The sequence below is a fragment of the Phalacrocorax carbo genome, chromosome 3, assembly GCF_963921805.1.
Source record: "Phalacrocorax carbo chromosome 3, bPhaCar2.1, whole genome shotgun sequence".
Taxonomy (NCBI): domain Eukaryota; kingdom Metazoa; phylum Chordata; class Aves; order Suliformes; family Phalacrocoracidae; genus Phalacrocorax; species Phalacrocorax carbo.
The window spans coordinates 83,042,702-83,059,652 of NC_087515.1; the positions used below are offsets into that span (position 1 = coordinate 83,042,702).

Here is a 16,951-nt window from a genome sequence, read left to right on the forward strand (position 1 = left end):
AAAGTTGTGCAACCTAAGCCTAAAATTTCCCTGTCGAACAGAGGAGGAATGACTTTGAAACCCTTTGGCTTGCAGCTTTGAGAGAAAAAAAAAAAAGAAAAAGGGAAAAACCAAACAAACAAATGACCAACCAAGCGACAATATTGCATTTTTCAGAAAGATCAATGTAGTTCCAAAACACATTCTTGTACTTAGTTTTTCCTTGTAAATTCTTATCCAGTAAAAAACTATCAACTTCAGTCCAAATATTGCTATAATGATGTTTAAAAACATACACAAATATACTCTACACATGTTTTGTTGTTATTCTACTGTATCTCTGTTCTGTATGAAAAAGGGGCTGGGGGAGAAGAAAATGCAAAATAACACTGGGAAGACTTGAGAACAAGCAGGCTGCATGCGGTGTCTCAAGAGACAGGCACTTACTGAAAGTTGTCAGATCTGATTAAGGGAACTATTGGCATCAATCAGACCTGACAGTAGTGTATCAGAGGTTAGTATAACTATAATTAGTGAACTGATTAACAGCAAAGAGGAAAAGAGGGTAGTGTTTTGGATCAAACTCCTTTAAAACATTTAGATCATTATTTAAACTTGAAGGCTGAGTGGCTAATTATAAGAGCTAAATTTCACAAAGCATGCAAGCTGTTCTTCCTCACTATGGCTGTTAAAATAAGGTTTGTACTGACTCTAAACAGACTGGTTTTTCCTAGGGAAAAAACACAGAGAGCAGGTGCTCTTATCATATTACTTCTTAGTATAGCTATTGTGTTCCTAGTGTAATCTGAGGAGAAACTATGGAAAATAATATAATGTAACTACTCCACATGTAAAGCTTTATATTCTTTTAGTAAGAATATAAAAAAACTTCAGTGCTTTCACACCAGCAACAAAAACAAATTCAATCTGATTCATCAGCTTGACTGGTTATTCTGGGTTTGGTCCCAGTTTATTTTGACTCTGTCAGTCCATTGTATTGAGATTTAAAAGTAGCGTTGGAATTTATAAATGAATTTTGTAATCACTGGGACATCCAGGACTCTGCTAAAAGCATGAAATTTTAAATCTTAACATATGAACTTAAATCTGTTAATCATAACTGTGAAACAAAATACACAACAAATAAAACAATATTGAAAAAAATCAGTTCAACAATACATATCAGATGTGTTGTATCTTGCTCTGCTAAGGCGGTGTGCCGATACATTGTGAATCAGTTGCCTTTTCATTAGAAGGGCTAGCTGGGTTCTGCAGAGGAACTAAATCATCATGTGTTCCTAGGATTAAGTTATAAAATAAAACATGCTGAACAAAGTTACATTTACTTACTTAAAAATTAATTTGCCCTTTTATTGAGTTCTGAGTGGCAGCTGTTACAATTTTTGTTGTTCCCTTGTTGGTTTCTAGACCTATTGTTGATTGATTATTGGTGTTAGCTTTGGTGGATTGCTAATTGCCGCTAACATGCATCAATATAATGCACCTCTGTAAGTCTTTCTAACATGAAAAACTCAATCTTTCATGTAGCTACTTTGTGTAAGTATAGTCTTATTATTGAATGTTTCTAAGATGCTTATATATGTGTGTGTGTGTGCGATCCTGTATTGCCGTTACTTTAGACCACAAATACACGTTAAGATTTGATACAACTTAATTTATTCACCTAAATGGCCATACTGCTCGTCTGCGTATCTTTGTATTGTAAGGAGTCTGCTTTACAGGAGACATAGTTCTGTTCTGACTGTGTAAAACACATCATCAGATGATTGTCTCTGATTGATGAAAAACAAAATATTTGTATTCATTTTTTATTACTTCCTACCTTCCTACCTCAAATTCTTGTTTTGAATTGCTGCCCTCTATTGTACTTTCTATATGTTTAATCCACTCCCTGCCTGAACTCCAGCTCACATGAGGTTTTGTGAAATGCTTGAATAAATCGTACAGAGTAAGAGCGCAATAAAAAGAGGAATAAAAACAGCATTATGAAAGTGACTTGCAGGCTGCTGCTCTTGTAACATGTTTTGATGAACTTTTACCTTAGAGGGTGCCAAAGCGGTAAAGTGTCCCTCTTGGGGTGTGATATCAGGTATCTAATATTAAAATTTGTGAGAAGCGCCAAAGCATCACTGATTTAGAAGGAAAATATTTCCAAACTGTACAAAGCCCCAGCATAGCAGGTGTCCCTATAGAATTGCAGAATATTCTGCGTTCCAATGAGGGGCTGCTCTGGGTGGATGTGTGTAGTTGTGTGGAGTTTTCTCTGTCTCCATTTCAGCACAAGTAAAGCTTTTGCAGTGAATATGCTGCCAGGACAAAGCACCAAGATAAATAGTTATAGCATGAATAGAGTAAACTGTAAGTTGCCTGTGTCCCTTTGCCAAAAAGCTGTCAGATGATGAGGAGTGTTGGCTGTGACTGAGCAAAGCTTCCTCTAGGATCAGCCACGTATTCCTAAATGCTGTTTTCAAGTGTGGTAAGGGAAAGTCATGTGTGTAAAGGAGTGGGAGAAGACAGAATACTAGGAGCAAGATGAAAACAATAAAGACAAGGAAGTTATGTTAATCGAAATCTGCAGAAATAGATCTTCAAGAGAGTGTCTTTGAAGATTGACAAGAAAGCAGCAGTAGCTAGACCAGAATTCTGTATTGCTGTCCATCCATGATGAATCACTGTGGTGGAGACAGACTTGCTACAGGCACTGACATAGAAAGAGGCTGGTTCCATGCTTTCCAAAGCTTTTAGATCCTTAGAGCTTATATTTCATATATGAACTATGTTCTTTCTTTAACTGTATATACAAATGAAATGGGTCTCAAAATTTTTTCTTCTCCAACATCATCGAGGCACTTCAGAAAATACTACTTTTTCTAAGTTTACTGAATTGCCATAGTAGGAATGATGTTTTATTTCATCTTATTTAATTTCAGTAAGAGAATTCTTTTTAATCTGCAAATGATTCAATAATTTCTAGTCATATCTAATCATTGGTTTATGTTGTTAAAAGACAAATTTATGAAATACCTAACATGCATTTTCAAATGGAGAATAAGTATTTTCATTATTTCCAGACTGTATTTTAGCTCCTTCAGTTTTTTTACCTCTCCTTAGTTTTGGCTGTGGTATCTTCAATCAAACCTTTTTATGCTGACAACAAAACAAGTAACTCCAGCCCCATTGGTCATTGCGCAGGAGCACAGGAGGTAGCCTTTAGAGGATAGATGCTAACATAGCCGCAGACATCAGATATTTTTTATAATAAGATTTGGCTTACTTTTATATATTTTATATATTTTTTATATATTTTTAAATAAGATTTGGCTTATCCTTCCCTAAGGATAATGAAATAGCAGAAGGGTTACTTAATAGAAAGTGAATAAAGTAGGAAGAAATGTTAATGCAAAATGAAAAAGAGGTGGCTGTTAAGAGAGTATTTCTTGTTGATTTAATCAATGCTTTGAGAAACAATATTGTGAACTTCACAGGGAAAGATAATATAAACAGAGTATGTGTTTATTTACCAGCTAGTCTAATGATTTCAAAGCAAAGAGGAAGTAGTACTTTCATATAGGTATGTTAAAAATGAAAATATCTCTGTTGTGCTGCAGGGGTGCAATAGCACATGGTTATGAAATGTTTGTGGATCTTGATCCAACTTTCGGAAGATAATTTCAGTTTGGAAACTTCCCGTAACAAGCAAGCTTTATTATTGTGATCATTTGACATCCGCAATGTTTTCCTCATGAGGAGGCCTCTGGATTTGTTCATTATAATCTTGAGTTTATTCTACAGGTTTTTTTCTAGAAAGAATGGTAATATTAATGCCCAGCATATGCAATAATATGAATTAAAACTTAGAGATCAAATGTTTGAAAGTATGTGCGTGTACCATTGTATGTATTTTCACAATTCTGATATAATAAAGGCATACATATTTACATCCTATGTTAAGGAAAGATGTTGAAACTACGTGTTAGTTCATACTACTTCATACTACTACTGCTCGGCTTACAGTATGGCAGTGTGCAGGCTTATTTCTGAAATAATGTTGATACTCAGAATATCAACACTACCCAGTATAAGTATAAGGTACTTTATCTTTTAAGTTATAGAGAGCTATGTAACCACATATTAAAATACTGTGTGCTCATACACAGGGCATGGGGATAAACAGATGATAGAGAATATTAATATAATGCTTTACTAGAAAGGACTTGCATACTGCATTTATCAGCGCAGTATAATAACCTGTGTAGTAAGGTTCTTATAGCCATACAGGATGATGATTCTATAGAATCTATGGTGAGCTAGAGGTGTGTTGTAGCCAAAAAACATTGTGTACCGTAGCAGAGTACTCATCTGTTCCCACCTAGATGAGAATGAAGTCTGTTGCTGAGGTTGGTTCTTTTAAGTAATGGTCATGCTAAATGTTAAAATTGACCACTGTTGGTCGTGGTTGTTATTCCTGATGACAGGTATTTGCTCCTTCTCTGGAAAATTCCCCAAAAAGGGGTTTTCCCCATCTTCTAAGAAAACTTCTACATACAGTTGCACAGCAGCTTGCCATCTCTAACAGTTCTGGGCCTAATGTTTGCATGAGCCTACTAAAGAGTAAAAATATTAAAAATCAAACATTTTTAGTTACCATGATTCTGGGAAACACTCGGCATAGAGAATTACTGCTCATAAATAATTTGTGAACATAGTATGAGGAAAATTAAAATGAGGAAGTGAATGCTAAGTTGAAGATGAGTGAAGTGCTTGGGAGGTGGAGCAACTGCTCTATTTGTGCAGCTGAAAGATTTTCTCAAAAGATTTTGTTTCATGTGTCTTCTGCTCTGGTCCTTCAGAATTTTGTACAGCTTTTGTCATTTTTATTACTTTTCTATTCAGAGCTTTTAATTCATCAATTCAGTTCAGGTTGGTCCTCTGGGATTGTTTTACTGGCTAATTCTAGCACCTGTAAGATTGGCAGTTCTTTACTGGGACTTAAAATCTAATGGTTGATACCAATTTTGTGGTTCTGCAAAAGTTTTTATTCATATTAATTTTGTAAAAATTATTTTATTGAAGAGTTCACTGGCAGAAAGATCTGCTTTCTGAATGGGGCTGATTACAGCAGACTAGTTTTCAATCTTCTGTTCCTGCTGGGTTTTTGGGAATGTTTCGTTTTTATTCTCAGGAATGTCCATAAAATCTCAGCTATATGAAACTTAACAATGTCTTTCCTTTGTAGTCATTTCATCAATGCATTCAAAAGTCTTGTATTTAAATAATAGTCAAATTCTGTTTATCATATGCCTCAGGAATGAAAACTTATAAAAATCTGTTTGAAGAGAAATTGCCAAAAGCATGGTTTGCCTTGTAGGGTGTTTACTCAATCACAATAGGAAAACTAATATCAACCCATTGTCAGTCCCCAAATTTAGGTTGTTATCAGGTCTGATAAAGCAAAAACCTGAAGTGAGAACGATTTTAAAATTTGCCATGCATGCCTACTTTACTAACGATGCCTTACCTTCCAGAAAGGTTTGAACAGTTGTAAGGTAGACTATTTTGAGAATCCACTTCTAAGATAACAGGGCAAGGAGAATTTACTTTACTAACCTGATGATTCACAACCAACTGTTCTCCTTCTTTTTTGTTATCAGAATGATATGTTGTCTGAAAGAAAAATGGAACACCAGACCCTTTCTCCTGTCATCCCAGTTAACATTTAACCTGAGATCTGAGTCAACCAGTTCTTTATACATTTTGGTTTGACAATATCTGGCAGATAGGAAGAATGACCTAGGTCTTTTCTAATTGCTTGCTGGAAATCATAGTAATTAGGAAGTTATTTGTGGTGTTTTTTCCTGAGTTTTGATTTATTGCTGTATGTACGAAAGGAACAAAAGGTCAGATAAGTGACAGACATACTTTGAGGCCTAAGTGGCTAAAGACAGAAAAATGGTTCTCAAAAATGGTCTTGAAGAACTTAAGTGCAGTGAATTTTGTAGTATGGGACATTATAACTAACTCTTTTGTGTATTGTGTTCTGAAATATTTTCATATGCGGATTGGACTTGTGGGAATGTGAATTTGAGGGGATTGCCATGTTTTTACTAGCCTCAGAGTGAATGCACAAATTATTCAGGCAGGAGTCAGATACTACTCGTGCAAGATGTGTCTGCAGGAACTTAAAGCAGCAAACAAATTCAAAGGATTGCAAGTGAGCTGTTGAAAAGGTAAACCTGCAGGCTGTGCCAACTGCTAGAAATTAATGTTGGACTCTAAGAAATTAATGCAAGATCATTTGATCTCAGTGAGGCTATAAGCCTTTCCAGACTTTTTTTTTTCAGAAAAAACCCAAATAACAACAACAAAACTCAGCATTTTTTCAAAATTACAATCTTCTGAAACTATGGTGAAAACGTAACTTCCTCTTACCATGAAGTCTGGCTTCTAAGGGGACTGAAGAGAAACTGACAAAAATAGTTAGCAAATCATGCAATTATAGAAAAATACATTTTCACAGTCAGTCGAAATATTGTCAGTTGATGTTGAAATGATCAGTTAGTGTCACCCCTTTTGACTTCATGTTTCAAAGTGAAGTAATTACACTTTTTGTTTGATTTCTTACCTGAACATTATTTAAAGTAATGTAGAGATATATTAAATAAACCCAAAGCTAAATGAAATAATTTTGGGGTAAAAGATGTTGGTTTTTTTTAAACACATTATCTTTTTTGGTATAACAGTGAAATTGATCAGCAGTCCTCACCTAAGACAGAAGATTTTTTGTGATAAGTCCCAGTACAAAATGTTGGCGTGCAATAGTTACTAACAATAATCCTAAAAGTGTTGGAAAAGGATAGTTGCATGTGGGGAGAGAAATATAAGTTGACAGTAAAAATATTGACAGTTAACCCTTTACTATTCAGCCATACCCTAATACAAAAACCAGATTGAAGTGTCTTGCATGAGTTGCAGTTCATTAAGTAAATGTGACACTTATATTTTCTAGCTATTTCAACACTGAAAGAGGCAAAGTGGTGAAATAGCAATATAGATGAACATGCATCTCGATGTGCTGATAAATCAAGTCAAAGTCAAAAAGGAAAACACTAAAAAGATGTTTCAAGATTTGGTTACTGTGTCCTTCCCTTGCCCGCAGACAGAAAGCAGAATCCTTTTGCTGAATCCAAGTTTTGAGTTTATAACTTTGTGCATAAAATATGTTGTCTCTGAAAATCAATTATAAAAAGAAATGCCACTACTGCATTTAAAACTAATTATGAAATGGATCGTAATGCTGCTTTGTTTATTATTTTAATTGAAAAAATAATCTGTAGCTTTGTTAATATTTGCTGATGGTCAACATTTTCTTTTAGCTGATATTTTTAATTAACACTTTATATATTTGAATTCAGTTTATGGTTTGAGACTAAAAGCTGATTTGTTTGGGGATTTTTGGAGGAATTTTTTTCTCAACTGTAATTTTGATCTGCAAAATTAATATAAGAACCAATCATATTTTCTGGCAAGACATCCTCTGGAAATATCTGGTCTTACTAAATGAGACAGTGTATCAAGTATAGTTTTTAATTCAGGTCATTATTTTGAGTAACATTGCTGTTTTAAATAGAGATCAAAGTAAAAGACTATTATAATGAATATTTAGTCATCGCTCAGAGACAGAAGAATTAATGAAACCATTTTAAATATATATCCTCATAACATCACTGACTTAAAAAAAACAAACACTGCGATCTGAACATTGCCAATTTAGATTTAACAAATTAGCTAAATAGCTTGCATTTGTAGTATTTCACACTTTAAAATCCTAATATGCATTGCTAAATATATTTCCTCACTGTTTGCTAATTAACGTTCCGTGGAAGTACAGCTGCTAATTTTTTGTGGTTGACATGGCTCATTTTAAAGTGGTAACAGTTGCATCTGTAGTCATGTTACAATTTCAGTTCATAAATTACGGTCATACATTTTTACACCTCCTAGTTTGTAGAAGTACAAGCATCTGAAAAATCTGTATTTGCTAACAAAACGCACCCAGTAATAGTTTAACAAAACATAGAAACACGACACACACACCACCACTCTCTCAGTGATTTTAATGACTCAGTGAGTCTTTCATGTGTTACATTTTAAACATTGCAGGACAGGAACATCTTTTTCTGTAATATCACAAGGTCTCTTCAGGAGTAATTCTTGGTAATTAGTAAAGACTGATATGTTCTGATGGTAAAACAATTGGACTGGAACAATATTGTGAGGCAGTGCAGGGAAAAATATTGCTCTGAGGATCATAAATAAATATTACCAGGATATATGTTGTGGAGTTCAAGTGAAGACAAAAATATTCATAAATGCACATGTTTTGTAAGATACATTTTATTCTAATATTTTGAAAGAAACACAGCAGGATATCAGCAATCCAGGAGGTTCCTGGACTGCATTGATGAGAACTTCCTCCAGATTGTCGAGGAGCCAATGAGGATTGATGCTCTGCTGTACCTCGTACTCACCAACAAGGGCGGGCTCATTTGGGGATATGAAGACCATAGGCAGAATTGACTGCAGTGACCATGAGATGGCAGACTTCAGGATCCTGAGAGGAAGGAACAGGGCAAAAATCAAGCTCACAACCCTAGACTTCAGGAGAACAGATTTTGGCCTCTTCAGACATCTGCATGGAAGAGTCCCTGGAGGGAAGAAGGGCCTAAGAAAGCTGGTTAATATTCAAGGATCACCTCCAAGCTCAAGAGCAGTTCATCCCAATGAATAGGAAGTCGGTCAAAAATGCCAGGAGGCCTGCATGGATGAGCTGCCTGGCCAAACTGAAACACAAAACAGAAGCATACAGAGGGTGGAAGCAAAGACAGGTAACCTGGGAGGAATACGGAGACGTTATCTGAGCATCCAGAGATGAAGTTAGGAAAGTTAAAGTCTAAATGGAATTGAATGTGGTCACAGAGGTCAAAGACCACAAGAAAGGAAACAAAAGGAAGACTAAAGAAAATGTGGACCCATTGAATGAGGCAGGGGACATGGTTACACAGGACATGGAAATGGCTGAGGTACTGAATGCCTCCTTTGCCTCAAACTTTACTAGCAAGACTGACCATCAGGAATCCCAGGTACCAGCAATGGGGGGCAAATCGGGAGCAAATAAAGTATGCCCTTGGTGGAAGAGGATCAGGTCAGGAAATACCTAAGCAAACTGGGCATACATATGTCCATGGGCTCTGATGGGATGCATCCACAAGTACTGAGGGTCATTGTGATGTCCCTCCTGATAATCTTTAATCAATCATGGTAACGGGGAGAAGTGACTGAAGCCTGGGGGAAAGCAAATGTCACTCCTGTATTCAGCAAGGTCGGGAAGTGTGGGACCCAGGGAATGCCAGGCCAATCAGCCATAGTTGGGAAGGTGTTAGAGCAGCTAATCCTAGACATATTTCCAGGCACACGAAAGACAAGAAAATCATATCATGAGTCATCAGCTTGGCTTCACCAAGGGGAAGTCATGTTTGACCAACTTGATAAATTTCTATGATGAAATGACTGGCCAGGTAGATGAGGGAAGAGCAGTAGTGGATGTTGTCTACATAGAGAACATCCACTGTATCCCATAAGATCCTCATAAAGCAGCTGTTGATGTAGGGGCTGGCTGAGTAGACAGCAAGGTGGATTGAAAACTGGCTGAATGGCTGGGCCCAGAGGATGGTGATCTGTGGCACAAAGTCTAATTGGAGGCCAGTAACTAGCGGTGTACCCCAGGGGTCAATACTGTGTCCAGTCTTGTTCAACATCTTCATTAATGATCTGGATGATGGGGCAGAGTGTACCCCCAGCAAGGTTGCTGGTGACACCAAACTGGGAGGAGTGGCTGATACACAAGGGGATTGTGCTGCCATCTGGAGGGACTTTGACAGCCTGGAGAAATGGCCTAACAGGAACCTCATGAAGTTCAACAAGGAGAAGTGCAAAGGCCTGCCCCCGGGGAGGAATGCATCAATATATGCTGAGGGCTGACCGCCTGGAATGCAGCTTGGCAGAAATGGACCCGGGTGTCCTGGTAGACACCAAGTTGAACATGAGCCAGCAACGTGCCCTTACTGCATTAGACAAAGTGTTGCCAGCAGATTGTGGGAGGTGATCCTTTCCCCCCTACTCAGCACTGCTGAAGCCACGCTTGGAGTACTGTGTTCAGCTCTCAGGAGAAGAGAGACTTGGACATACTGGAGAGAGCCCATTGAAGGGCCACGGAAGTGAAGGACCTGGAGCACCTCTCCTATGGGGAAAGGCTGAGAGAGCCAGGACTGTTCAGCCTGGAAAAGAGAAGCCTCAGGGGGAACCTTATAAATACCTGAAGGGAGGGTGCAAAGAGGATAGAGCCAGGCTTATTTATAAACATGAGCCACTTACAGGTTCATGATCACTATGTTTTCTTTTAGTATCATGCCTGTTTACCAAAGCTGTTAGTTTTCCCCTTTTGCCATTTCCTAATATCTTTCAATGATTAGTAGTTGAATTTTTTTAAAGTTTCATGTCAGACAAGGTTATCAAACAAACCCTGCCTTCTTTTACTCATTAAAGCATTCATTTTGCTGTAGATACCACCAGAACAAGATTTGCCCAGTTTCCAATCTTCTATATTGGGGCCTATGAAACAACAGAGTCTGAATTTTCCTTTTTATTTTCTGAGTGATTTGCAACTGCAAAGTTACAGAGTAACTTTATTTTAAGAGTTCTAAGTTCTTTTTTTGTGAAATAAGTGAGACTGTAAGGTAAGGTTTGTGCCCGTCTCAGAAACCTCAAGCTTTGGTAGGTAGTGATTCATTAGATTTGTTATGAATAGGCAATAAATAATTGCCCTTAAATCATAGTCATACTTGCTGGCAAGTTACTACTGAATATCAGTGGTTGAGATTCATTTCTATGGGGGTTTTATACATCACAGTTGGCACTTAAATTATTTTTGTAGAACAGTGTATGAGAAATCTGCATTTCTTTTTTTCTATTTGAAACAGATGCTAAGAAATTTGGGGGGGAGGGGGGAGGTGCTTTCTTTAGAGTGACCATTTTGTCTCATTTTAAGTTTTAAAATGCTACTTCCTTGAATTCTTATGTTAAGGTCACATGACATGACTGCTGAGTATGTGGTCATTGTGGAGAATGGAGAGTACTACAATTGTCTGGCAGTTGGGAGAATGACTGTACCTCACTTTTATCTGTTTGATGCTCTGTTACTTAGGGGTTTATGCAAAAAAAGAAGCCATTGCTAGAGCATACAAGAAACGGCCCCATAATAGAGACTTACTGCAGTTGTATCTACATTAAACTGTAAAGCTTGGAAGTTAGATTTCCAGGACTGATGAAAGTTGTTGAAGCTGTTTTGCCAGTGCGCAAGTATCAAGATATTGAAATGTACAACTCGAAAGTACGCCTTAGGGAGAAAGCATTTCACAGGGAATTGGGAACTATCAAGCTTAGGTATATGGGGTCTTAGGTGTTTGTTGTGGTGAAGGTTAGAAATATTTTATCACAGTTTTTTGTGAGACACATACATTAAATGACTCAGTTGTGTAAGGAGTTGATTCTTGATAGCTGCTTAATTGTTTTAATGTGGAAAAGGTATACAAATAATGCACAGTAGCTTGAAGTTATTAGTTGATAGTTTCATATGTTTTTCCATACTGAATCCTACTAATGGCCACCCAACACACATAGATGCAGCAAACTGTGTCTGCCTCAAATATATAGAGTAGGTAAAACTTCAGATAGCTTTAAGCTCTACATTGCATTTATTCTGCTGTATATTAAAATACTGGGGTTTTTTTATAAATTTGAATTTGTAAATGCTGAATATTTCTTTTTTCTGCTTTACTAGATGCTTGTGACTACTCCAGAAAAATGGGATGTAGTAACAAGAAAAAGTGTTGGTGATGTAGCCCTCTCTCAGCTGGTAAAACTCTTGATTCTCGATGAAGTTCATCTGTTGCATGAAGACAGAGGACCAGTACTTGAAAGTATAGTAGCACGTACTTTACGTCAGGTAAGAGCAAAAAATCTTCAAAATAATTTTATTTTGGTCGAGAATAGATAGATTTCACTGTAAAAGTCAGTGAAATGAAAATGCTTAGGCAGCTTACAATTTATTTTATATTCTGTATTAAGAATGAAGAAAAAGTTTTGTCTTCTACCCTCTCTTCTGGATTATATCAGATTCCTAGGATGGATAATTTATTACAGAGTTATTTCTTAACTTATGATTTATTTACTTAATTTATTTAGTCTACAAGTAACAGCAAAAATATTTTAAACAAATAATAATCATATTACTGTTTTAACATAACCAAAGTCAAAAGTATTTTCTTACCAGGAATGCTGATTTTTACTTAGCAGCTTTCCTAGGAGAAAAAAAAAATAATAATGAACAGTAGTGTCTTAAATACAGGTAAAACTTTCAGCACTGCTAGAAAAATACTACATAATTTTTATTTTAACATAGTTGGTCCTTTTTCCCCCCAAGTTTCAGTGGTACTTTCTAAATACCAAGTTTTTAAATGGCAAAAGGAGAAAAGGATGAATGTGTGGGTTTTTTTCTTTAGCATGGTACAAAAGAAGGATTGAGAGTTAGGCAATAAATAAGATTGGTCTCAATGGTGAGATGTGCATTTACAAGAAAAATTTACAAGAAAATTTACAAGAAAAATTAAATCTGGAATTCAGGAATGAATGAAAAGGCTGGAATTAGGATAAATAAGTAATGGTAAGGAAAGGACAGAATGCCTTTTTTTTTGTCATGCAGAACAAAAGTATGTCAATGCAAATAATCTGTAACAAATAAAAAATAAACATAATTGGTATTGTTATGACTCTGTTTGTAGCATGTTAAATGTTTAAAGCCTTTTAGCTGTCAAGATGCTTTTTTCTTGGTGAGGCTACACTAACCTTGTTAAGGCTCTCTGAATCATCTGACTCCAGCTCCTCTAAGATCAGAATAAAGTGGATGAAGTCCAGTACAGAAAGTGTAAAGTTCCTGTATAAAGAACAACATAAGTAGTAATTTCTTGGAGGAAGCTAGACCTGGAAAGATTTATTTATTTTTTTTTTACAGAGGGTAGGGTTTTTAAAGTTTAGCCTACCTCAAGGGCTAAACCTAAAGCTTAACCTGTTTGATATTGTATTTTCTTTTTAAATGGATTTGATTACGTTGTTTTCCTTACATGTCTCTAAAGCATCTCAGCTTTTAGCAGTGACTGTAATGGTTATTGTCTTCACAGCAGATTGAAAGACTCTTTCATTTTTTAATGCAAAGTTTTGTGAGACTTGTAAGATAGGCTTCTGCTGTCTGAAATAGATGTCTAGAGCCATTTTATCTGCTCTGCATTATTCAGCTTGGCATCCTGTTTCTGCTTCATTTGGACAGAAATCTCTCATAGATCCTTTCCTTTTGTGTCTGTCAGGTCTGTGCAGGTAACTTAAGGAATATAAAATCTGAGGCAGCTATGTCTTGGGTACTGAATCCTACCCTTAGTGCGTTTATTGTAACATAGCAATATCTTGCTTCAACACTCGTTTAAAAAACAGCTCTCTTGGGTGCTTTAATCTTCTAGGATTTCAAGGTTTGTTTTACCTACCAAGTTGGAGTTTAATTCATCTGGAATTGAAGCTACTCATTTGTAACCCTTCCTTGATGAGACAGTTGGGAATTAAAACAAAACACAAATCTTGAAATTAACTATCTTACCAACTTTCTGAAAACCTTATTTATTCTACGATGATAAGAAAGGCAGTATCAGAGACCACTATGAATCTTTACAAGAAGGTAATTGAAGAGAGGGAAAATTCACAGGATAAAAATACACTAAAAAAACCCCACAGTTAAACAGAAAGCAAAACTACTTGTAAAAATATTTAGAATTATGCAGTAAAAAACAATTCCAGACAAAAATATTTTTAATCGCAAGCCTCCCAGAGAGCTTAGGGACAAAGAACCAGGAGATGTTTTGTACAAGTGCTTTTTAATATGGAAACAAATTATAAGAGAGTTAGTTTTAAAAATTACCATGAAATGTTACACTGCAGCATGTGAGCCTGCAAGCATAGCTCTGTGACGTTTACAGTATACACCAATAACTAATTATGAAATTACTAGCACTTCTATTTGGTGATGAAAAAAGATAAATTTTCTGATTTCAGAATTATTACAGATGTTTTAAGTGTAAACATTATAACGCTTTAGTGACAGTTTGCAAAGAAAAAAAATTCTTACCTTTCCTTGGTTCTGTTCCCTGCTCATAGTTCTGTTTTCTGCATTTTGATACATATTCATAAATGTCCCTGGAGTGGGAACTAAACCCAGGATATTCAGCCCATCCCCGGAGAGTGTCCCTCTGACTTCGATGATTCTGTATGGAACATTAAGCTCCTCTCCAGCCCTTCTGAAAGTAGTTCTAGAACATATTTTCACTGATATATGTAGAAGCATCATACTTATTCAATATTCATGCACACAGGAGGTAAGAATAATTGTTCAGTTCTTAAAAAAAAAAAAAATTTTACAACATCAAACTAAAATACCCTTGTTGTCAATTACACCACTGCAGTAATCACTGAAATCAATTACCTGATTTGTCTACTGGTTTGAGACATCAGAAATATTGACTAGTTTCCCCTAATTTGTAGTGGAGGGATTCAGAAAGTGATTACACAAGTAATTAAACATAAAATCTGTTGCAGATTAATAGTGACTAGATCACACTGGGGACTGTAATGAATGGGGCCGTGCTGGCAAATATCATGGACATTTTTGCGGTTTCTGTACTGTCCCTTTTGGCCACTGTGAGAGACAGTGTATTGAAGTGGCTGGATTTTTGGTCTGACCTGGAACAGTCATTTCCTATATCACTTCTAGGACAGAACTGTGATAAATTCCTTTGAGTACTACTTCAGACTTTGCAATAAATCACTAATAGCTACTTTAATAATGGTGTGTACCTATAGTTTCATCTGGATCATAATTCCCTAGTTTGTATGAGACTATCTTATGAGGCAATGTAATGATTCCTGTGCAGGTCAGGATGTATAATGTAGTGCCTTTACATTTTGCAGGGCTTCTTATCCTGTTTTATAGGAAAAGCATCTCTTTTGTTTTGTTGGAGTGTGTGAGGGTTGTTTTGCTTAGATGGTGGATAATAGAGAAACATACGAGGGGTTGGGGGGGAGCTTTTTAAGAATTAATGTTCAGCTAGCTACTTGGGCCTACAGCTGTGCCAGAAAATAATGTTTTGAGATCTGTATTCATATGCTGTACAAATACAGCTACACAAATACATTCTCAAAACAGGAATATCCTGATGCATTAGCAGGTCTGTCCTAATTTCTACCTCAAAATACTTGAATTATGGTTGTACTTTCCCCCAGATGAACACTGAGTCATATCACTTAGTGTAAGACTTTAACACATTGATTTGAACTTATGGAATTTTTTAGAATCAGGTTTATTTAAAACCTGGAAGGAGCATATATATTGGAATTGCTGACAGTTTTACTCATAGCAGAATGAACAGCATATTCGTGCATGTTTGCACTTTTCAAATTTTAGAGAATGCTTTTGCAAGTGATTTAAATTGACTTTGCTAAACATTTTGGTGGGAAAATTGCTTTGAGCTCTATTATATACTGTAGGTATAACATCAAACAACTTCTTTGAATCCAATTTATAGCTTTGATGTTTAAAGTTTTAGTCTAGAGCATAATGCAGATGTAAAACTGAAATGCTTAAACTTTTTAATCAAACTTTCCACACTTCTGTAATATCTACTAAACTTATTAGCTTGAAAGAAAGAAATTGACTGCTTTTAAAGGACACTGAATATTTTGTCATAATTATTGAGAGATTTTGATGACTACTTTGCTGCTTACGGGTATTTTTTTTTTCCCACAAGAAGCGTACTGAATATTATACTTGAGTGGTGTGTGAGTTTTAATACCTTCTCTTAACTGTGTGAATAATAAATTAAATAAAAGAAAATCCATAGTAAAAGATTTCTCAGATTTTGGGAAACAAACACCCCCACCTTAGACACACGAATATTGTTCTCATCATAATCTCATTCTTCAAATTTAAGTTTCCATCCCTTTATGTTTTTGTATTAGATCAACAAAGTTGCTAGATAAAGAGTGGGTGGGCAGGACAAGCAAACCAGGAGGTTTCCTGGAGTGCATTGATGAGCACTTCCTCCTCCAGGTGGTGGAGGAGAGGTGCTCTGCTGTACCTCACACTCACCAAGGGAGATGTGGGCCTCAGGGGGATGTGAAGCTCAAAGGTAGCCTTGGTTGCAGTAACCATGAGATGGTGGAGTTCTCTTTCCCCTGGAAATTTTCATGTTTCCTTTCTGAGCTTTCTTTCCCCATGACACCTTATTTAAGAAAATTTCCCTCTCAGCTGTCATTTAGTTTTCCTTGTTCTGGATGCATTTTCAGTATCTCTAGTTCCTTATTATTTCCTCTACCTCTTTTTTTCTACCCCTTGTTTCCCTCTTTTACCTCCTTACTAGAAATCAGAAGCAAACAAGTTCAGAGGTTGCTCACCCAAAGCCAAGTGCCTAATTGTTCCCAAATTAAGAAAGTTTATGTGTTTAGAATCGCATTCTTGATTAAGGAAATTTGAGCAGGTTGGTTTGTTTGTTTGTTTAAAAAAAAAGTCAAAACAAAGCAAGGCTGATAGATATCATCAGCTGTTCTCAGGTCATTAGCTATGTATCTTGTCTCCAATGATAGCCCACTGTAGTTCCTATATGTGTCTTTTGGGACTAGAATGCATCAGTAAACATTGGCATTTCACTTGGTTCTTCATTTCTGTCTTGAGTGACTGCTGTTAGTCTTTTGTCCCTTTGATGTTCTTTACATAGGGTGATTAAGTTTCTCAGCATCTTCT

General features: G+C 36.2%; 1 protein-coding gene across 4 annotated transcripts in view; it reads left to right on the top strand.

Annotated features, from left to right (window-relative positions):
- The window catches only part of ASCC3 (activating signal cointegrator 1 complex subunit 3), a 288,816-nt gene that overhangs the window by 102,517 nt on the left and 169,348 nt on the right, over positions 1-16,951 (top strand). For all 4 annotated transcript variants that reach the window (XM_064447559.1, XM_064447556.1, XM_064447557.1 and 1 more), the window contains one exon: positions 11,897-12,061. In XM_064447559.1, coding sequence (XP_064303629.1) covers positions 11,897-12,061 — 165 coding nt within the window. The remainder of the gene's footprint in view (positions 1-11,896; positions 12,062-16,951) is intronic.